Below are 23,856 nucleotides of genomic sequence, written 5' to 3' on the forward strand. Positions count from 1 at the left end.
CTGCATAACAAGATATAAACAAATAAAATATGCTAGAGGAAAAAGGCATGTGAAGGGAACAACGGTGCCAGGCAGCGGATGGGTTACTGCAAGGCGGCAGCATCTGTTCCCTTGGATGACTGACAGCATCACTGTGTGTGTGAAGACACAAGCTCCTTCCTTCCTTGCTAGCCACGCTCCCCAGAGGTGGGAGCTATTAAAGCCAGGTTCTGATCTGTCTCCCTGACATTGAGTGCCTTCCCCTTTCTTTCATGGATACAGTCTGCTGCTGTGATCTCCAGCATTGCTACGGCTTCAAAGAGAGAGCAGCCCAGCCTGAGCCAGCTCTGCCTGACAGGCAGGACAAGGGGCAGGCTGTCACGTCTTTCATGTGCCCTCTCAGGTTTGCATTCAGGAGATTTCTTAATGCCCATCTTGCCCCACGATAATGGGTGGAGGTGACTGAATTTAGGTGAGCTCTTAACCTTTTGTTTGGGGGGGGAAGGAAAAAAGATAAGTGTCCAGGAGAGCCTAGCAGTGCTCAGCCATCTAGAGGTACAGGAATGGATAAATGGGGCTACTGTTTCAGGCACTCTGCAAATTCAGGCAGGCACTGATGCCTCAGTTCACCTCTTCGATATGCTGTCATCAAACCATGGAATGAGACATGTCTTTGCTTTATTAATGAGAAAATAAGATCAGGAAGAAATAGGAGGGTGCATGTGGTGTTCTCTCATCTATTAGTAACACCAAAGCTGAAAACTCAGTGGTTTAGGATATTTACTTAGAGCAAATCAAAGCAGCATAGAAAGCAGAGTCCTAAATACCAGCAGTTGCTCACTTCCCATCATTCGTGGTTGTTGGATCCCTTACTCACCTGAGATCATAACCTATGAATGTAAGTGAAGGAAACCATGCAGAGCATTTGAAGCGAAGTCCAAAATGACCTTGTAGCCATCTGGCATGACTCAGGAAGAGGAGCCAACACAGCAACGCGTAGGAGGAAGGAGAGTGACTCACCGAAGTTCTCCCCGCCCCAGATGTCCATGGCGCTGTCATACTTCCCCAGGTGGTTGAACCAGGCTTTGTCAATCACAAACAGCCCCCCGGCAATGATGGGAGTCCTGCAGAATGGGTGAGGGAAGAGGGGATACACGCTCAAACGCTGCTGCAGCACCTGGATGCACAGAAGCAGCCCTCCCTTTTGCCTCTTCTTCCATCATGAGGACATAGCTTATGTATCTCCTTCTCACCCACCAAACAGGGACAACACAACTCAAAAAGCATCTGAGCCTTACCTTCAGCTGCCTGGGTATTTTGCTGTCAATCATAAATCGCCTGGCACTTAATGACTGGCTAATGCACCCGTCAGCACAACTGCTACAAGCCCAAAGTTCACAGCCCTGATTGTAGGCTTCAGCATCAAAAATGCACTTAGCACTCGGGGGGTTATTCACTCAGACGGGCTTTTTGCCTGGAGCCAGCCTATTAAGAGCACCATTCCACTGGGGAGGGGAAGACAGAGCCAATTCAGAAGGGCTTTTTAAAAGCCATCACTAGCTGTGTGATCTTTATTTCAAAACAGGGTTATTTTTCATTCTTTGGATTAGCTAAGAAAACTGCACAGAGAAGGTCCATAGAGGAGGGGAGAGGAAACCCAGAAAACAGCAAGAGCTCCTGTTAAAAACAGCATCCTAAGAAGAAGCAGTGCTCTGCTCCCCTGTAAGCTTTTCAAGACCCTGAGCTTCCCCCAGCACCCAGTCTCCTCCATGCTGCACATCCCTGGGGATGCAGCCACCAGCACTCGGCTTGCTGCCAGGAGGGATTTTCAGCAGCATGACAGACTCCCTCCACCCCATGGCATGAGGACAGGTGGCAATCTCTCCCGTTCGGTTTTATTATCTCTCCCGCACATTTTTAATTTCTGAGGAGCCTTCAGTGAGGTCCAGAAGAGCAGTGCTGATCTGGAAAGGCTAGGCTAGACACCACGCTTTTTTGAGTTGGCCGAGGACACTGCCTTAAGTGATACTGAGCTGAGAGAAGCAGGAGTCTAGCACTGGGTTTTTCCCGTAACCATATTCATCCTCCTTAGCACTACCAAACCACAAATAACCACAAATATATCCCTTCTACCTGTGTAGCACCTTCAGCCTTCAATGCTGGGAGGTGACGCTGTTCTGCAAAACCCAAGCTAGCCAGGAGCTCGCTATACGTATTAGAAGTTCAGAGCTGTCCTGGAAGGAATATCACACTGCTATGGTGCACAGGTTGCCCAGAGAAGCTGTGGATGCCCCATCCCTAGAGGTGTTCAAGGCCAGGCTGGATGAGGCTTTGAGCAACCTGGGCTAGTGGGAGGTGTCCCTGCCCGTGGCAGGGGGGTTGGAACTTGATGATCTTTAAGGCCCTTTCCAACCCAAACCATTCTGTGGTGACACACGCGAGGTCAGATGAGATGCCCACCCTGCCCCATGTTCCTCAGGTGCCTCCTTCCCCCCTCTTGACTTACTTAATGGGTTCGGTGGGATCAAGTCGTTTGGCTTTCTGCTCTGGGGAAAGCTGCTCCCACTTGAAATGCAGACTCCAGTCAAAACCTACAACCAAAGTATAAAAGTACCATGGGGAAATTAGAAATGGGTATGGATTAGGAGGCAGTGCAGGCTGCAGAAGCCTTGTTTGATGGAGTATTTTCCCCCCTTTCAAATGACTTTCAGCCATGGAAATGTAGCTCTTGGGAGAAGAGTCCAATGACTAATGTATTTTACTACTGCATATGAACAAGAAACAACATATTGCATTACAATTGCAAAGTCAAAAGCGCTCCAAAGGCAGGAAAAGTCAGAATTAAAACTGCTGCTGAAACCTCACTTTGTCCCCTTGTGCACACAGATGCACGCTCTGATGGATATTGCGTGCTACAAATAGCACAGGCATACTAATCAGCGCTCCAGTCGCATCCTCCATTTGTTGCCCAGACATCCCCAATCTCCTCTTGTCAGCAGCGCGGCTTTCAGTGCCGCCAAGGGTGGTGTTGACATGACCCTTCTTTCCTGCTTGACCGCCTTACCCACTGTAGCAAACACCATTCCTCCCGCCACGCTCACCCTCACCTGTCTCTAAAATAGCCTGAAAACAGCCAGCGGGGAGCACTGAACAGTGCTAATGCGCTTCTTGCGAGATAGCAGGAGCCAGTGGTGGGGTGCAGAGCCACCAGCTCCTCGGGCCAGTGCATGTTCACACCACAGGATGGATGCACGTGGCTTGGACTTACCTCCTCTGAGGTCTGAGGAAGCCGCCACATAGGCAAAAGTGTCCAAGTTGATGATGTCAATAATGGGGCTGACCACCCGGGTGGGATCCTGGAAAGCAGAAGTGAAATGACCCATGACTTCAGATCACACCGCTCAACCTGGTCCAGGGATGCTCTAAACTTCTGGAGACACCAGGCAGCTGGAAACCTTGGTGTCATTCGGGTTTGCCAGGGACAAGTGCCCATCACTGCCTCCTCCTCTTCTGTCATCACATCAGTTCAACCAAGGAATTAATGGCAGCGACACCAAACTGCAGAGGTATTGCTGGGAGCCCAGAAAAGCAGGCACCATCTCTCCTGGGAAAGAGGACTGCATGGTTCTTGGCCACTGAGCCAGCATCTCTCACCAGCTTTGGCTTCACCTGCAGTCTTTCCCTCCGCAGGCTGTCCGTGTACTCGGCTGGATGCTAAGCTCCATCTGCCTTTTGCAAATTCACCCATGTATTCCCCTTTCACATCCCTTAAATATTTTTTACCAGATTTCAGAAGTCAGGCGACAGGCAGTCGAAACAGAGGAAAAACACAGGCAGTTGAGCAGCTCAAATACAGGTAAAATGTACCAACTATGGGGATACAGTTAGAGTTTTGCCAAAGGTGTGAAAGGGTTAAAACAAAAGACCTGGATTATTTTAAATAGTTGGTGGTGATTTAATTAACATCTTGTTATGGGCAAAGAGATTATACAAACAGTTATGAACAAAAGTATCTACAGAAGGAAGAGACTCTGACAGCTTTGACTGGTCTCTTATCTCCCTTTTTCTTTTCAAAAATCCCAAACTCCAATTATAGTTCAAACTTCAAGCTTTTACCCTCACCAGATCAAATCGTTTTTCACAGCCATGCAAAGGAAAGCATCTGAGCACACACGGGCTTGCTTTCTCACTTGGAAAAGACTTTGTCCTAGAAACTAGCCCTAACAAAGAAGTATTCACATGCAGCTGTAGGAAGAAGCAACCAAAGGCCATGAGCTGGGAGCTGGACTAGAGCTCAGGTTTTCCAAACGATCACGACAAATACTTGGTATTTCCATAACAACATCAAGTCAGGAGTCTTCACATGACTTTCTGTGAGTCAAACATCCTACTGAAAGGGCAAGGTCTGCTGCACCTATGCACCGCATGCAGAAACTCAAGTCACACCAAAGTGCGATGAGCCTTTCCAACCCATCATAACTGCTGCACAGTGTCCCCAAACTGCCACAGCTGAATATACCCCAGCATCCTTTAGCTAGGGAAAGGTTTCAGGCAAAGCATCTGCTTTGCTGGCCCAACACTGCAGGGAAAGGATTGTACCTAGTCATTTAAAACTTACCCCTCAAGCATCTTACTGGTGATCACTTCTAACTAGCTGACACTCATCCCCAATTTCAATTCCACTCCTGCTCATTACATAGCACAACTTCTTGCAAGAAAATCCCCTTTATGTCTTGGCTGAGAGCATTACTGCAAAATGCCAGGCTCCAGCAGTGAAACCTTCTCCCTGCCTCACTTTCCCCACCATGTCATGGGAATATATATATTTTTGCAGCTTTCATGAAGGTCTCTCTGACCCTCAAAGAAAAGCACAGCACGCTCAAGAGCACAGCACTGTTGCTATGATTTATTTTGGGTTGAGCACTAGATCTTATTATAGGCAGCTTCATCTTTCTGGTTTTTTTATATGCTCCCATGCCAGAGGCATGTTAATATTAACAACACCCAAATCTTCAATCCTCTTTCACCTGAAATTCTCAAAAAACCTGAGAACACATTTCTCCAATATACTTCTCAAACATACCAAATTATGGAACTAAATCAACAGGAAAAAAAAAACCTCTGAAAATGGTCCTGAAGGATACGCTTCAACCTTGGAAAAGGACCCTGATTCCAGCTTGTCTCCCAGCCTCCACATCATGACGTTGTAATGGGACAACAAAAAGGGCCACAGTTGCTCCTCTGGCCCCCCATCAGCATCAGGCAAGGCAAGAGGGCCAGGCTGCCCCCCACCTGCCCCCCCCCTTTTTCCCAGGAGAGCACCAAACTGGGCAGGGGGGACGTGAGCTGGAAGTGGGGGGATCACTGCTTCATCCCAGTTCCATTTGCAAATCCAGTTTTGGGGCAAGCTTGTTGAGTCACGCTGTAGAAACGCCTTGGGCTGGATAATTACACTTTTTAGAAAAGTTATTCAGTTGAAATGCACCGTTAATGGCTTTAGAGAGATTTGTTCTGTAAGTAAAAACAACAGCCTGTGCCCACGCGGGCATAAAAATAAAAAATAAAATAAAAACATAAGAATCACATGGTTGTAAACACACTGGTGCAAAACACCCACTGTCACTGCAGCTCCCCGGGACGCACACCCTCCCGGGGACAGGTCCGAGACCCCCTGGACCCCTCTCTTCCCCCTTCACTTGCTCTGAGACTTTCTAGTCCTGCGTATTTCCAAACCCACAGGCCGGGCACGCACTGCCCACACCTGAAAGGGAGCGTGGGCCTCGGGGGGATGCCATCAGCTGCATGGAAAGCTCAATGTGGGGTTCAAGGGGCACCTTCGTATAGGTGCGTGGTGGCACACACGGGCTCCGGCATTTCCCACCACAGAAAGCTGCAGGAATAGCTGCTCCGGCCAAGAAAAAGGGGAAAGAGAGAAGCGATGTGCAGGGTGGATGGCAGTGGTGAAAGCACCGGGCGTGCGTCAGGGCACTCACTGCTCCTTTGCTTGAAACTTTAATTATGTTAGCTCAAAGCAGACTGCTCCTGGGAGTAAGGCAGTAAGAAAACGCTCTGTCTGGGTGGCTCATCCTCACGCAGCAGCCGGACAGGGAAACCATCTCATTAGCAGAGCCTGAAGGTGGCAGCAGTAACATTTCATACACTTCATTGATCACTATTTTAACCCTGATGGAAAGGATGGGTACGGTGGTCCTGGGAAGAAGGAAACAGGACACCCTGCCCTTCTTCTGCAGCTTTTGTGAGCAGTTAAAAAGCAAGCAAGCAGGACTCCACTTGCTTTGCAAGTCCCTCAACACTCTTCATAGTAAGTCTCCCTTGCTTTGCTGCTTTTCGGCTGGGCTGCAAGACCCTGGGCAGGGTAAAAGCAGCACTGCAAGCTTACAGGCTGCCTTACTTACAGACAGAGAAAGATTTAACCCAGGAGAGCAAATAAAAAGAAGTTCAAGGAGGTGGTGCGTGCATTTGATGCTATATTCAGACCACGATGCAGCAGAACTCCTATGGCAATGCCACACAGTTTCGTGGTGAATCCCACCCTGGGGCAGGCCAGCTATGAGGCTCGAGTGTGGTATCATAGCACACATTCTTGTAATTCCACCAGAGCTGTGATCAATAACATGAAAAGGCCATTTTCATTATATTAGCATTGATCAGCAAACCGAGGCAGGGACCTCTCCAGCGCTGGCTGCACTATGACCACCAGCAGCTCTGGAGTGAATAGTGCCCCTATTTCTACATAATTTGGTAGTTTTAAAATTACTGAGTAATAAACAATAGCAATCAGGGGCGTAGCAAGGGTGGGGGAACATAGCACAGTGAAGGGAAAGGAGCACGCATCTGTGATGGAGCTGAAGGCTTCATACCCCGCACCGTGCCAGCGGGTCACCAGCACAGAGCTCCCTCTGACCAGAGTGACAAGGTGCTGGGAGCCTCTGTGCGCACGTCTGGTGAGAGAGTTGCCGCCGGCAAAGGGCGAATGTCATTGTCTGCTCCCAAATCAGCAGAATTTAAATCCTATTAAATCAATTTATTAGCACTTAATTTGCATGAAATTAAATTCGGCCCCTATTCAAGGAGCCGTCACTCCCTTAAATCATCAGCGCTGAACATTTTACATGAGCCTAATTAAAAACTCCGCTGGAGCACTGCCCACCTATTCCCCTTTCACCACTCAACCTTTGCTTGCCAGTTAGAGCCCCATTGCCCCCAGAGGCCCCTTGTCCCCCCCACTCACACGCTGTCCCAGTCACAGAGACCGCCCCACCTGGCTGCTGGGTGGAGGAAGATCAGCAAAGGCCACTTCACACCCCAAAAGTTCATCACTTTCTTGCTCAGATGCGTGCATGCAGTTGGTTACAGGTGGGTGGTGATGCCCATTGAGTCACAGAGTCATAGAATGGTTTGGGCTGGAAGGGACCTTAAAGATAGTTATAGGTATGGAACAGATACAGAACCATTAAGGTTGGAACGATCCTCAACGATCATCAAGTCCAACCATCAACCCAACACCCCCTATCGCCTGCCATGGGCAGGGACCCCTCCCACCAGCCCAGGTTGCTCAAAGCCTCATCCAGCCTGGCCTTGAAGCCCTCCAGGGATGGGGCATCCACAGCTTCTCTGGGCAACCTGGGCCAGTGCCTCACCACCCTCACAGGAAAAAATTTCTTCCTAATATCTAATCGAGAGGAGGTGGACATCAGTGGAGCATCCCCCGAGGGTGGCCCTGGTCTCTGAGGAGCACTTACCTCTTTGATCCTCTGCAGCAGGGGCAGCAGCCAGTCCTTATTCACCTCGCAGTGACTGTCGAGGAAGGTCAGGACTTCTGCTTGTGCCACATCTGCCCCTCGGATTCGGGACCGGATCAGACCTGTCCAGGGACACACCATGTCAGCTGCAATGTTCCGCGGCTCCTTCAGCATGGTCCCCTGCACTCACACATCCCCTGGGTTTTGCCCCATCTAAATCCCACTCAGATAAAACGTGACTTGGGTTCATTGCCGCCTTCTTGGTGCTGCAAGGCATGCCAACCACTTCCCAATGGCTCCACCTAGATTAATGATTTCTGGCATTTATGTCAATTCTTAATTTGTGCAATTATGTCTGCTGTCACCTCCTGGGGCAAAACAGGACTCGAAATGCTTCCATAACCCCCTGCAGGTAATAAATCTAATGTAGACCTAAGTCAGAAGAGAATGGGCCAGGGGAGTTGAGGGTGGGTTTTCTGTGGGAAACTGTCTATTTAAAGATGAGTCAATGGGCTTTCCAACACCCCTCCTGCCTGCAGCCAACACTCAAGTGAATCACAAGAAAGGAGATGGTCTGTTGGCAAACAGGAGGACATCCAGGTTGCTCAAGGGGAGCAGAGCTTCTTGATGAAGGAGAAACATGGGGAGACAGAGGCAGAGAAAGAGACAGAAGGGTTTCAGGGAGCAGCCACACATCAGGTCCACGCAAAAGGAAGTCATTGATTTTATATTAAAACTCCTTAGAGGAAAGGGGCCAAGGAACAGCCTCTGAGCAGGAGGGAGAACAAAGCCTGGAGCAATGTAGCATTTGCCGAGGTCGCCTCCTGCAATGCAAGTTGTCCCTGTATCTCTCTCTGCAACTTCAAAGATCTAGTGGGTGGGCATGGTCTGGTGCATCCACCCCAGCCCTCCCCAAATCCTGGCAGGTCCTGAGGAACACACCTTCAGTGATGTATTAAGTGGGGTAAGCCCTCCAGGCTGGGTTCCCAAATCCCAACTGCTTTATAGAGTACCAACACCTCCATGTCCATCCAGTGGTAGGGGCAAGCATATACGACCCAAATAACACAGGAAAGAAGGATGAGAAGGAGGTGTAGACCTACAGAGACCTCCCCTACCCTCCTGCCAACACAGAGATGTCTCTTACACCCACAGAGGGGTGCCACCACCCTGACAGCAGACCTGCAGAGCTGAAACCTCCTCCAGAAAGAATCCCCAGGCGAACCCTCTCTGCTCTTCAGTCTCCCCAACCTGATACACACCTGGACTCACGCCTTTGATTTTCAGCATGAAAAAAACTTCTTTGTTTTTTGTTTCCCTTACACTGCAAAGCAGGACTTGAAAACACCCATTCAGACCATGAGGAGCTGAAAAATGCCTCAAAAGGGTGCCAGCAGCAGCCTGGTAGGGCATACGTTCATCCTCCATATAGCCCTTCTAAATCTTTCAAATATAATTAATTATTTTTTTGAAAAAAATTTCCCACAGAAGCAGCAGGAGCAGATCTCCTCTCTTTCATTAGAGCAAACATCTTTAAAAATAAGACCTGGGGCTTTGTTTTGCCTGTTCTAATTTTCTGGCTAATAAGCTACAGCTGAGCCTCATTGGATATCTTAATAGTCCCATCTTTTTCAGCAAAAGGGGAGGAATGCATTTCAACTCCCAGCCCTTTATCATGTCCACTTTTATCAGGGCCCCCTGTCCCCAGGAGCTGCTGACCTCCCTTGTCACCCACTCCCCAGAGGTTGCCCCCTCATGCCATCACTCTCACGCCTCCCAAAATCTGTGTTTCCCACCTGGGCTGTGGGCAGGCAGCTCTTACCTTCTCGCCGTCCATTCCGCAAGCACTTCACCTTGGGGAGCTTGCCCAACAAGCGGCAGTCGTCAGCTTGGGAAACACAAAGTGGGGGGACATGTCACCTTCAGCCCACATGGTGGCTCTGGCAGCAGAAATGGTCCCAGGGGAAATGGGGAGCAGGGAGAGGACCCCATGCTAGAGTGTACGATGGCTTGTGAGGGCGATGGCGCTGCTGGGGGACAATAGCCTTACCCCTCCGCTCACACAGTGTAAATCAGGACAGGCTGAGCGGCAGTTTTCATAAAACTAGAGTAAACCCAGTGGATTTACACCGAGAACAGCTGAATCACGCTGCAAAGTCAGCATAGAAGAGATGTGTTTGGGCTCAGAGTCTGAGTTTCTGCACATTAATGCAAGTGACTATTTTTGGTAGCTGCAAAGCAACACATTTGATGCATGTCTGCATGGTGGGGCGGGAGCCTCCCAACGTGCCTGCAAAGCCCTGAGTGAGGAGAAAGGGATGGTCAAAGACAGCCCCACGGAGCAGCTGGGGGTCCTCACGCCCTGGGCAGCAGCAGCTCCATGGAGCAGAGACCCCACAGCCCCCCACCTCCGAGCTGGGGAGATCCTGTGATCCCACAGGCAGTGCTGCCATTGCTTTTGCCCCAGTGCTGCCTGCATCCCTAACAACTGGGGTACAGAGCTGCATTGCTCTGCGCACACCAGGGGAGCAGAAGTGGCAGGGGCTGGCTACGGACCCGTGATGGAGATTTACTGGGAAGAGAGGGAACCCACCTGCAGAACAACTGCATCCCAGCAAATTAAAAGGTCAGCAGGCAGAGAGAGGTGAGAAACAAGACACAACTGGGCAGGAGATAAAAGCACCAGTTGCTTGGGATGGGTTGCAGGGAGAAAACAGACTGTGTGTGTATAGCCTGTTATGCAAATACATGTATTTTATATAAATGCATGCAGAACAGATGCCGGCAGGCTCAGACTATCACAGGAAAGAAGCTGTAAGACAGTTAAGAAGCACTGATTTCAAGTAGCTGAGGGGCTGATCTAAGTTACGTGGGAAATAGGCTCCTCCCTGATGCCCTGGGACAAGTCTAAACCCAGCCCTACTCCTTCTCCCCAGCTCGTGCCACTGGGCGTGCTGCGACAGGGGAGCTGCATTTCACACACCTTTCCCTTTTCAGGAAGTCAAACGCTTTGTAACCACCACAACCCCTTCCCCTGGCTTCAGCAACTCCCCAGGGAGGCACGGATGCCAAGAAGTGGGTCTCATGTCCTAGTCCCTAGTGCTCTCTGAGCCATTGCCTCTTTACAACATCCAAGAGCAAAGCATAGATCCATTTTTTTTTAAACCTCTCTGTCTTTGTTTCATCATTTCCAAGTAAATGGCTAAATTTTGCAGCTCCTTGAAATGTAAGTGCCACAGACTGCTCAGCCTGGGTGTATTTTATTATCCTTTTTATGCCCGAGACAGTTTTTTTGAGTGCTTGCTCTCAGCACCTGTATCTTCCCCTCACCCATCTCACCGGGCAAGGCCCTTAGCTGGGGCGGTTCCCTGGGAGCTCCCAAGGCTTCAGCTACAGACTTCTGCTGGAGGTTGGACTTATTGATTTCACTTGATTTCCAATATTAACTGGGAAAGAATGGCAGGAGGATGTGCTCCATCTGTGGCGTACAGCTCTATTTATGGTGCATCTCAGAAACCGGCAATCCATGCGGGAAATCCTCTTTATGGGGGTAAAAAACAAATCAATCAAGAGTTGCTGGCCACCTATGTAAATATATGCAGAACATATACATTCATCAGGAGGGTCAGACTATCATTATCCTGTGCAATTTCAGTGGTGTCAACCCAGAATTGCTCCTGGCTGCAGCTGAAAGATGGATTAAACACACCATGCCTGCGGCAGGATACAACCAGGTAAGGATGGAATTCATGTCTACCGGGCGTAAAAATTATTTGCCATGCGCTTTTCTTGTATAATTTTCCTGAGAAGAGGTTTGATCATTTGTAATTTGAATTCTCCACGCGGCGATGCAAGCCTGGCACAGCGCGGTTTGCTCTCCACACCTACAGAGCTTTAAATCTGCTTCCACTTCGACAAACTCTTCCCCCTTCTCTTCATAAATTCCAGTCTTTCACAGTTACAGTTTGTAACATAGAAGGGGTCACTTACGATCGTCACTGAAGTCATCCACCAGTATGATCTCATGGACGAGGTGCACTGGGGTGCGGTTAAAAAAAGCTAAAGAACAAAGAGAGAAAATCCATGACAGTGCTTGACCAACTCAACAACCTAGCAAACGGGGTGGAAAAGCCTCAGAACTGATCCCTACCAAAGCACAGAAGACCAGGCTTAGACTTCCAGAAAGGATACACTGGATAAGACCCAGAAACCACCCAGAAACCCCCTCCCAGTAACCTCCAGTGCCCAGCTATCAGCTCCATGTAGCCTGATCCAAGAGCCGAGCACTCAGTATTCCTGGAAAACAGGCAAGATTCACCCTTATCACCTTTGTGAGCAGAAGCAGAGAACCACATAAAGCCAGGAGAAACAGGCTGTTCAACAACATCCACATTGCTCCAAGTTTCCTAACGGGGATTAGAGCTCTGCTTCCGTCACCCCGCTACCTCTCCCGGGGCTAATGACACGGTGTCCGCCAACAGCAGGGCCAACACAGAGAAAATTACCCAGCTTAAACCCCTCTTTACAGAGCTCACAGCCCTGGCAAGACAACTCCTGGTTTTTATCCACGAGCTGATTGCATTTCAGAGGCTGCTGAGAGGATAAGAGCAGGGTTGGAGCCTGCCTATTTAATGGAAAAGAGAGCCTGGAGGACGGGGTTCACAGCTCCCTGCAGGTGGACAGACACTGTGAAACGTGGCTGGGAAGCTACAATCTTCCCTTAATTATGCCACCAAGGGTTTTTTTTTTATTAGCAATATTATGAAAAAGTCTAGACCTACTCTTCCCCTTTCTCGCACAGCGCAGAGGTTGGCAGAATTCCATGTGAGTAAGATCCTGCCCCATCAAAGGGTCAAGGCTGACTTCTTGTAGCAGAAACACCAGGGCATCCTAAAAATCTCCTAAGGGCTTTATGTGGGCTTTGATAATGCCAGTTGGGTGCCAACGGCCATTCCAAAATTTAAACTTCTTTGCCTTCATCCTGAGCGTGGTTCCCTTTTCAAACAGGATTTAAAAGTCCTCTAAATTTCACACCTGAGTTTGCCTTCTGGTCTGGGTTAGGAAAAATTTCAAACCTACTGCTGGTGTAAGAGCACAGACACGCCTTGAAGCCCCTGACACCTCCAGATCCTTATTCACAGGTTTCCTCTGCCTCTCAGCCTCCCAAAGCTCCAGCAAAAAAAGCCTGGAACTCTGGAAAACCACGTCCCTGGGCCAGACCACAGTTAGGAAGTCTCCAGAAGGCAGGATCCCGGGGGTACCCGGGTGCCCAGAAGCTGCCAGTCCAGCTGGCAGGAACCTGGAGGGGTCTCACGGCATCACCCTCAGATATCTGAGGACATTCAGCCAAAGGGCTGCATTTCTCTTATGAAACCTTCTTGATGAAAAACCACAAGCCCACCCTGCCCAGAAGGGCTTGGAGTGTCTATGCCTATTGCCAGGTGCCTGCTGCCTGCACTGCTGTGCCCCCACCCCACCAGGTGCTGGAATTTTTGGAAGGAGAACAGGACATCCCAAGGCAGATGCTTGAACTGGATCCTCCCTCCATATTTTGTTGTTTGGGGTTTTTTTTTCTCCCCCCAGCAGAAATCCTGAAAAAGCGGGTTTTATCTCAGACCAGAGTGGGTAAGGCTGGCACCTCCCTTGTGGAGGTCCTCAAAAAAACCACTTTCCCCAGAAACACAATCCCTGCCTCCTCCGGTTTCAGGATCTTGGCAAAAGCAGTGATCTCCACCCCCCCACTTCGGATGCTTTGCATGTTAAGGTTGGGGTGGGGAGGAGAAGAAAGCCTTTGTCCTTCTAAGCAAGAGTCATGAAGGGAGCCCTAAGAGCCAGGAGCTGCCGTGGCCATCCCCAGAATCGCTAAGGCTCGCCCTAAGCAGGGTTAGACAACAACGCCTTGCCAACGCCCGCAGCTGGCACAAATTATTAGAAAAAGTGGCTGAACGCCCCTCCTCCCCATGGGGCACACAGAACAATTTCGACGTGCTGTTCCCACCTGTCAAGCATTTTTTAATTATTATTATTAATAGGTTTGTTATTTTTAAAAAATCCCCATATGCGAGAGCTGAGTTCAGCAAATTACCGCAGCTGAGCGTCGGTACAGAGAGACAGGAGAGCGATATCACGCTCAGTGGAATATTTAACAAGTGCTTATTGCCTGGAAACCTAACTTGGTGAAACCTGAAGGAAAGAAGCAGACTTGTAAAAAAGCCAGCAAAACAAATAAATAACCCGCCGAGAGCAGGAGAGGGAGAGGCAGCGGGCAACCTGAATATTCAAAGCCTGCCTCCGCCCAGTCTCCCCTATAGATTTGGCTGCCAGAAGCACAACGCAGCGCTCAACTCTACAGGAAGGCAAAGGGGCTGATTCTGCTTTTGCTGGCACCAGCAAGAATAACTCAACCAAAACCACTGGACTGGGCTGTAGACTCAGACCTGGGCTCATAGCGGTGCTCAGGGCCTGGGAAGAATTCCCTTTGGGGCACCTCATATGGAAGAAAATCCAGCACGGACTGTTTTAAAGGTGCTGGGAAGATGTGCAGCCTGGTCTGTGCCCAGCTGCAGGCTCCTGCTGTTCCCAGGTCAAACAGCCTGCTGCCAACTCCATGCCTTGACTTGCCACCCCATGATCAGGGATGATGTCCCCTGAATGCCAACAATGTCCATTTGTGGGATGCAGAGGGTTGACCAGAGCAAGGGGGAAAAAGTCAGCATGCTTTTCAGCAAAGCCAAATTCATATCTCCAATGCATTTTCTCCCTGTGCTCTATTAATCAAACGATAACGCACCCATGCTGCTGGAAACACAGGGGATTATAAATACCCCTCCTGCGGCGCTCCTCAAGGAGGATGGAAAGCAGAGGCACCAGATCCTGAACACTGTCAATGTTACAGGGATTTTATTTTTTTTCAGATAGACTATAAAAGCACTTTTAAAAATTCAAAGACAGCTTTTCTATTACTTGTGGCTTCACTCAGCTTTGATTTTTTTTTTAATGCTTTCTTTATGTGTGTGCATGGTTTTTTTTCCTTCTATATGGGTAAAATCAGAAGAAAATTAATATTATAGTGCTTTGAAGTCCCTCTGTTATTTATAGATTTTTTTTTCCCTGAAATCGAAACATAGGTAGATACACTGCAGTAACGGGCATATTTTAACAAATCAAAACAGGTTTTAAGTTCTCTTGAACCAGAAATTACACTTTCTCCCTTTAAATTGCCAAAAGACCTCTTACCATCGAAATGAAAACTCATGCCTCTAGTCCAGAAAGTGCTTATGCTTACTCAACCCATTAAGACCAGATTCACTGCCAAATTATCCTGAAAAGTTAATGCTGAAATTTTCTTTGTTTCAGTGGATTTAGCAGATGTTATGCAGATGTAGCCATGGAGAATTTCACCTTAAATTTTCATCATAAGGTCCCTCTTCTGTCCTCTTTAACAACTTGTTGGGATCCGCTCCCACCTACCCAGGGGTAAGCACTGGATCTAACAACTTCATCTCCAAATAAATACCACTGCAGAGGTCACCCTGACAGGTAAGACACAGCAAATGTTTGCAGGCAGGGATTCAAACTTCTGACCAAAGGTCGGTATGGTTTGGGTCATCACCCAGAACACCAGTTGCTTTAGAGAGGTGACTGAGGACATAGATCCTCGGGAACTCATGAACCCATTAATTCTCTCCACGGCAACACACTGGGACTTGTTGGGGGGGGTGGGGAAAAACCCAAACATTTGGGAATATAATGAAGTGTCAAAAGGGCCAAGGGTCATAATTATCGAAATCAGACTGAGAGCACGGAGAGAAAATGCCCACCAAAATGAACCGCTTCAACAACCCAAAATGGCTAATTATGTAGGAAGAGAGACATCACACCAAGAATAACCATAATGAGCTTTGATTATACTGCGGCTTTCGCATTTTATTTTTTCAAATACCCACCAAGCTCTTTGAAATTCAAGAGTTCTCTTATGTTAACATCAAAAGGTAAAAGCGCATGGAGGGCTGTGTACTTAGTCACCGTGAGAGATGATTAGCAAATTAAGGAAAAAAAAAAAAAAGTCCAGGGTTTAAGCAAAAAGAAGAAAAAAAAAAAGAAAGAAAAAAACAGTCAAAACAAAGTGCTAATTGTATAGTTTCTGCGCAACACCTGGCTTGTTTCTGCTTCTTTAATCAGACTTGTTTCAGTTATGGCACAGACTCCATACAGTGCCGCCTCTGCTGAAGGAAGGAGGCGTGTGGCTTTGTCATTTCCATGTCGCAGATGTGTCTGGATGCAGACAAGACAGCAGCACGAGGGGAAAGTGTGAGGTGTTGGCTGTCCAGCACACCACTTCTCTTTCTTATGAGCACTGGAAAACGAAAGGCATACTTTCCCTGATAATTAATGATCTAAATATTTGATGTGGTATTCACAGCTCTCGCATCAGGACTTTTGCCAAAGGATGTGTTCTGGTTTGTCAGTGAGAGGTAAATAATTAAGCCTCCTTGTTCCTGTTCTGAGCTCCCCTGCTGCAAGTTTGAAGAATAAATAAATGACCACTCAGCAGAGCAAAAGGGACTGTCCCACCCTCTGCCCAGCAGCTTGCTGGCATAGCAGCCTCCTGCACTCCAATCCTGCCCAGCCTGCACCAGTGTGGACCGGCCATCAAGCTGCCAAAATGACCTTGCTGGAGCACTTCCCCTCCAGTGACTGCTGTGGCCTTGGGGACATCCTTAAGCTCTCCCTCTGGAGGAGCTGGGCGGCTAGAACTGGGCGATGAGCTGGATTCCCTTCCTAAATCCAGGCTAGCACAGGATGGAAAGAGAGGAAAGAAGAAATTCTATTTTTAAAAAAAGTACGCCTCTGTATTGCTTATTCTCTCCCTTGTTCCTGCCTTCCCTCCTTGGGTTTACTCCCACAGTCCCATCCCCGTACTGTTGGAGACTCTCATCACCTTTAACACGCTGAGACTCGGAGCTTGAGATACATGAAACCAAACTGCAGGGGGATAAGAAACTTGTCCAAGGTCACTTGGAGAGTGAGTGGCTGAAACAACAACCCAATGGCAGTTTCTTCACTGTCTGAACGGTAAAAAATTTAAAAAATTAAAAAATAAAAAAATCTCAAGAGCTACTTTGCTATTCACCATCTTCTGCTTTCTGGCCTCTTCTGCCCTTTTCTATTTCTTTTTCTCATGACACCCAGCCCCTACTACCTGGACACTTGTACATATTCACAAGCATAGTTACATATGCATTTATAAATGCTGACTACATCAGTTGCAGAGATTTGGGCATTCAATTAATTTAGCTGCTTTTTTTTTTTTTTCCTCCTTTTCTTCCAGCTGGCAAATGGTCAGAGAAAAGATCATGAAACTTTTAAATTAATTCATTATTCAACACAGTCCACTAGCTTTTCTCAATAGCTCTGACAATGCAAATTGATCATAAATGAACTGTCACAAACGCTCGCAACGTGACTGGTGTAAGGGGTGCTGCGGACACCATGTGTTGGTGCCTCTGCTTCACGGGTCAGAGCACTCGCAGCCTCACCAAGACCTGAACACAACACACTGAGCCTTCAGTACAGCCCAGCCTCAACTTTCGGTGAGCACTGAAGCTCTCAAGCACCTAGGAAAAGCACAGGAATAGCAAAATCCCTCCTTCTCATCATGTACACAGTCCCCTCCGCAAGAGCTTATTTCCATCCCTGCTAGAAGATGCCTTCACCAGCATCTCTCTCTGACAGCCCTCTGTGTTTACATGGGGTCCTGTAAGCGCTCCCTTTGGGGGGATGGCACCCCGTCACCCATTGCTTTGGACATACCAGGCCATGTCCCTTTGCCCTGTTTCTTGCCCCCGCCACGGTGGTTAACTGAGAACATTCACTTTTGGTGGAAAATCCAACTTGCTGGAACTCAGGAAACCAGGTCTGTAACCTAAAATCTTCTACCATCTTGTCCACAGACAGGTCACCTCTCTGCTCCTCCACCTGTCCATCTGCCACCTGGGTTATTCCAAGAGCTGACCATGGAGATGTCCTGATGAGAACAGGGTAGAAGAGGTCCCCATTTTACTCACTGACACACTCAAAAGTGCTTGGAGACACTTGGCGACAGACTGGCCAGAAGAAAGGCACAAAGCAGTGTCAGGAGGACAGAGTTTGTTTTGACTGACCACGGAAAATAATCCATGTTGCTACAGCCACCATGGGATGGAAGATCTAATTAAACTAAACATTTGTCGAGCAATGGGGGAAAAAACCAGAGCAGTCAGAAGGCACAGCAAATTAACCTACAGAGGCTGAAGGGGCAGATAAACTCTCAGCTGCGTCCAAAACCAGGCAGGAAGATGGCAATCCATGCACAACCATGGCTGGAGAGGAGCAGGGCATGAGTCACACCACCAGTGTGACTTGCCACCAAGGTCCGGTACTCCTAGGGCTGGTTGGATCACAGCAAGCCTCTACTTGCTGCATCCAGGAGGAAAATGCTGAACCCTGATGCTAGGAGGCCACCTCCAAACCACGGGGATGAGAAAAAGGAGGGTCAGCTGAGGAGAGTCAGGATCTCAGCCCAGGGAGAGGCAGGGGAGATGGGGAACAGGCAGTTGTCTCAGTTTCTCGCCGGCCGGGCTCGCCTTTGTGGTGCAGCTCAGCAGGATGCTCCACAGGGCTCTGGATCCATTTGAAGATCACTCTCCAGGAAAGAGGGCTCAGGAGCAGCCCCAGCACTGGGGAAAACCTCCCTACAGACAAAATACAAGCACTGGGGCATGTGAGCAGGGAGGAGCGATGCATGGAGGGGAAGCTGCAGTGGAAATCACATGAAAGCAGGTAAGGAAGGCAGTAAAGTCAACTAATCAAGTCAAAGAAAATAAGAGGAACAAGGAAGAAAGCTTTTTTACAGCTGGAAAGCAGAAACTTCAGAGGACAATATCGTAAAGGAGGAAGGAAAAATTCAAGCTACCTGTATTTCTAACCATGCTGTTATTGCAATGGATAGTTCTCTGAGGAAGCCAGATATCGGGGATCCAGGCATGTGTCTAACATCTCTCATGATGTCAGTGTCAACATCACTCATGATCATACCTGCCAGGACAGTTAGGTGCTGAGTTATGGGGAGAAATATGACTAAAATCCATTGCACTTTACACATTGTAAGCATCTCAGGGGCTAGAGGACCGGGCTTGGCTTTGTCTTGACAACTCTGTTACAATGGGGTTTGGAGGATGGTAAACTTCTAAACACAAGGCACTGTAAAGATAAAAGAGAAGGTCTAGGATCAAGGAGCTGGTACACAGCACCAAGTGTCAGTGCTATGCACACCCGAAATCCACACAACTTAGAGAGCGAAAGCAGTGATGGGTTTTTAAGTGTGAAGCAAAGGAGATGGGATTGGGCATGAAACCATAAAGCAAAGCAGGAATTCAATTTCAGTACTGTCAAACTCACTCGTTGCACTGGGTGCACTCACCTGAGGAAGGATGCTGTTTTCAAAGAGCCCAGCAAGGATGTGATGGTGAACAGGGTACAGCTAAAGTCTCCCCCCAGCCAGCAACCCCACCAGTCTGACCAGTACCGATGATGGCAAGGGGTCCCTGGGGATGCCAGGGTTTAACTGACAAGGCTTGCAGCAGGACACAAACCTTCACTATGAGGGCGTGAAACACACCTGCAAAACAACTATTACTGGCACGGAGCAGAGCCCACCCAAGCTCAGAACAGAGGAACCCACCAGCCGAGACCTGGAGATCAACCCCTCGAAGGTCACTAGATCTTCCCACAAGAGAACTTGCAGATTCCAGGCACACATTGGGATTAAATTCTGATTTCAAAAACCTGCAGTGAAAACGAAGCCTTTAGTCTATCCACTACAGCAAAACACAGCCAAGAACAAACCGACAAATGAAGGAATGGCCGCATGCCCAGAGTGCTCCACCGTGCATCCAGAGGAGTACAGAAACCGTCCTTGAAAATCTAGTCTGCATGTGCATCATTAGGGCTTCTCAATTAGCAAGCCTTTCTGGCACTCGACGGGTCACTGGAGAAGCACAAACAGCAGTACCAGAGCAGACATCTGCAGAATAATAGCTGTCCCTAGACAACTGGGACAAAATACAGCGGAGCGCTGACACCCAGCTGGATATAAAATCACTTATCCCAGACTGTCTCATCTTCTGCTGCTCCCTCAAGAGCTCCCCATGGTAGACCCTGTAAAGGGAGCACAGATACTCACTTTCCACTGTAAAACCTACTTCTGAGAGACCAGCTTTCACACTCATTTCTTCCAGTCATCATTGCAGACCACAGCCGGTATGTCCAGTCCCATTGCCGCCATGGGTGCAAACAGATTCTGCCTTTACTCTAGCCCATTCACCCTTTTTAATAGAGCATTTATAAATCAGAGCATTTCCAGCAGAGTGGGAGCTCTTACCTCCGAATGGTCCTTAGCAAGGTCGACCTGGCCTCGTTGTGGAAGGTGATGATGACGCTGGTTGGCGGGAGGTCCTGGCGATAGTGCAAAGTTGTGCACCTGGGGATGGAGAAAAGGAAGAGGCCATTCAGCTCCTGGAATTGGAAGTGGGAGCTCACTCCATTAATGCAGGCAGAGTCCATCAGTAGATGGTCCTTCAGCTACTATTAAAAAAAAAACGAAAAAAAGAAAAAAGAGTTTTTTGCATGAATCCTTTCTGAAGAAACTGCTGAGTAAGTTACTGAGGATTAAAGCAGCAGAAAGAACTCCACTGCCATTAACAGGAAGGGATGAGAAAGGAGGCACCCAGCTTCCAGCCCTTTACACGGCTTCCCAGCTAATCCACCTGCCTGGTGCCACCAGCCTCCCCCACTAACAGGAATTGGGAATTCTTAAACTGAGGCAGGGGCCCGAGCACTCTGGCACCCCCCGGGCTGGTGGCACCGGCAGAGGCAGGAGCATCCTTGCAGCTCCAGCTCCCAGCCGTCTCCCTCCTACCTCCCGAGGCAGCCATTCCCACCAGCCGGCTGCAAGATGAGCCAAGTCTTGTTTCTAAATTGATTGTTTCCTTATTCATCCTGCCTTAATGGTATGACCTGACTACAGGGAAGGTTGGGATTTAACACTTTCCAAGCCAGCCTGCAGAAGGTGAAAACCCACAACTACAACCACAGCCCCTGCTGCCTCCTCCCCAGGAGGAAACGGCGTAGACTCTGTAATTACTTTGACCTTTAGCTGATGAAATTTGTGGCTTTTATAGACTGACACCAACAAATTCCTAGCTCAGGAAATCCGGATACACCTCTTCCATTTGTGCTGCTCTTTCCAGGTCCTCATGATAGCCTTAAGATGACACACCAGTGGCAGGAGGGCATCCTGTGCCCAGCCTGAGGAGCTCCCCATCACAGCCATCGTGCACCTTCCCATCCACGCACCACTCGTCTGTTCTTGTGTCACTGCCCGGGTGCTACCGCTACCGTCTCAGGAAAGAGAACCAAGCAACCACTCTTTCAACAAACCATCAGTTTGCTCCCCCAAAGCTCTGGACTACAATATCTGCAAGGCGAAGTAAAAGCAGATGGAAAAATTAAGGTGTAAAGGGGGAGAAGGCAGCAAGTAACAGCAGCCAAGCGTTGCTGGCTTATGCTATCGGCGCGGCATGTTGCACCCCAGAAATGACAAAATGCTTGAGATACTCTTTTAATGAGGTTTTTCACCTTTTAATTTGAAATTGCATTTCTGATTATTTACTAAGTAACCTAAACAAAAGGAAAAAAGAGTGTGCTACAGGTGAAATAATTACAAAGATCAGAAAAAAAATTACATCTTGGGTAGGATAAAATATTTGCAAGGTCACATTAAATCAGTTGCTGACTTCTCTCAACAAAACCTTTCCCAAATCCTGCCTCAACTTGACCAAAGCAGATTTCTCACTGCTATCCTGTTCGCCCAGCATAGTCACCAACCCCAAAATTCATCATTCAACCAATTCTAATTCTAGGTCCATCCTCAAAGGACACTAAAGTTGCATGGCCACTCTGCATACAGGAGAAAATCCAGTGACATTGCCCTGCTTGGCAACACCCTCATTCATCAAAGCTACATCCCAGGGATGCTAAGAGCAGAAAGCTTCTGAATCACCAAACAGCACCAGGTCATGCCCTGAGCTGCTCAGCTGGGTCACTGTGCGTCATCCAGTAACCAACTTCAGCTGAGCTTTCCCAACCCAATACCATGAGAAAGAAGCTGCTGCTGCTCGGTTTGTCACACTCTGGCTCAGCTCTCGCTTGCTTTGCGGAGCCGCAGGGACACACTACAATGATTGTGCTATTTTTACACCATTATCTCCCAACCACACCCAGATGTGTGTCCTTCCACCCACTGCCAGCGTGGCATCAAGAAGGGAGCAGACAAGGGAAGCTATTTCTGGAAAAGAATGGAAGAGGGTGGAAAATACAAATTCATCAATACTTCTGTTATTACAATAGTTAAGGGGCTAATAAGTAAAGATGTATCACGTGCTGTATCCGCCACTCGTGGGAGCACCGGGGACACTGCACGCTGGCTGAGCCTGCCAGCGCCGTGACAAAGGCTCCTCGTGCGTGACAACAACATGATTTCAAAACTCCAGATGTCTACGCACCCGATCAGCCTAATTAAACAACATGCATGAGAAAAACACTGAAACATCTTATACGAGCACCTTTGGAGCTTGGTCGCCAGCTCTGTGACTCTCCCCTGACTTGATGAGGCTCATTGCATCCCAAAGAGGGGACTGATGACCATGCTGCCGCTACTTGCCTCTCCAAAAACCAGCTTACAAAGGGTGCTGCTGCATCTGCCAGGACTCCTCCAGGGTCCCTCCTGGCCAGACTCTGCCCCTCCTTCAGGAGTCCTCCCAAACTTTCCTCCAGTTGGTCCCTTTCCCCCCTCATCACCCCCTTCCCCTCCCCATGTAACTGCAGCTAAGCATCCCGGCTCCCCAGAAGGCAGATTTCAGTTGAAGTTGTTGACTACAAGTGTTTTTTTGGCACTTGCTTGGGTAATAAAAACCACAGCTTGGAAAAGCATTAAATCTAGCATGTCCAGAATTATTTTGTGTGACAATTACATCTGGGGTAATTTCAATTTAATACCTCACTGCAAGTGAAAATTGCAGCATGCAGCCCTAAAATTGCTGTAATAATGAAAATAAACCCGCTAAGAGCTGCCTGTGCTACCTCAGGCTGTCACTGGATAAACGTTTTGTGCTGCTTATGGCATTTCATAGGTCACCCAATTGCCAACAAGAAAAAAAAAAAAAACAACCCAGAAAACAAAAAACCAACATCTACAACATTTTCAGGAAACCAATGAAATTTTGAGGGTTGGGGTTTTTTTTAGATTGTTCCAAAAAGAATGGGGAAAAAAAGTCATAAGTGCATTGCTTATAGTTGCAGTGTGTTGAAACTCAGAGCCTGAAGTCATTTAAAGTTGCATATTTTGAAACCTTGCAGCAGGACGGGAACAATCTTCACACAAGCATCAGCAAGAACGCTGCCAGGCTGAAGCGCCGGCAACATGGGCTGCTCGGCCAGCTCCCAGCATCTGTGGGGGCAAAACATGACAGAAGCTAGGCTGGCCTGCCCTAAAACCCCAGGAGGGAGCATCCAGCCAGAGAAACAATTATTATTTCCTCCTGCAAACATAGAAGTCAAACTTTCATTTCATGGGAAGTTTCACTTTTCTGTTTTAAGGTTATTTCCCATTTGAATTTGAAATAATTTCAGAATCAGAAAGTTATGAAAAGGGTATTCTGGCTGCAGGCAGCTTAGGAATCACTGTTGGAAAATCCCAGCTTGGACCAGCTGCTAGTCGTACTTCCTTCAGGGTGGAAAGAGCAGCACATCTCACCTCCATGTTCCCAACATGCCATTAACAGCTCGGGAATAAATTATGGCCCACTAGCTTGTGGGGGCAGGGAGCAGACGGCCAGAGCCCCGCACTCTTCTCAGGAATCGCAAGGTCCCAAAGAGATGATTATCCTCATCCTGCTCCTCCAACCCCCCCACCAGACTTCTGCTCATCTCTCTTTCCTGCTTCATCAGCCATCATTTGCCAACAGCTCTGCTTTGGATTTTTAACATTTTCCACAAAATGTCCAAACTCTCTCTC

At 48.4% G+C, this 23,856-nt stretch overlaps 1 protein-coding gene across 1 annotated transcript in view; it reads right to left on the reverse strand.

The window, feature by feature from the left end:
- Window positions 1-20,262, reverse strand: part of GALNT14 (polypeptide N-acetylgalactosaminyltransferase 14) — a gene marked incomplete at its 5' end in the record, with an annotated part of 36,089 nt that extends 15,827 nt beyond the window's left edge. The window contains 7 exons of the mRNA XM_010081984.1: window positions 1,000-1,103; window positions 2,486-2,570; window positions 3,248-3,335; window positions 7,743-7,864; window positions 9,565-9,630; window positions 11,733-11,800; window positions 20,164-20,262. Coding sequence (XP_010080286.1) covers window positions 1,000-1,103; window positions 2,486-2,570; window positions 3,248-3,335; window positions 7,743-7,864; window positions 9,565-9,630; window positions 11,733-11,800; window positions 20,164-20,262 — 632 coding nt within the window. The remainder of the gene's footprint in view (window positions 1-999; window positions 1,104-2,485; window positions 2,571-3,247; window positions 3,336-7,742; window positions 7,865-9,564; window positions 9,631-11,732; window positions 11,801-20,163) is intronic.
- Window positions 20,263-23,856: the final 3,594 nt, after the last annotated feature.

Source organism: Pterocles gutturalis, unplaced genomic scaffold, assembly GCF_000699245.1.
Source record: "Pterocles gutturalis isolate BGI_N339 unplaced genomic scaffold, ASM69924v1 scaffold8454, whole genome shotgun sequence".
Lineage (NCBI taxonomy): Eukaryota > Metazoa > Chordata > Aves > Pterocliformes > Pteroclidae > Pterocles > Pterocles gutturalis.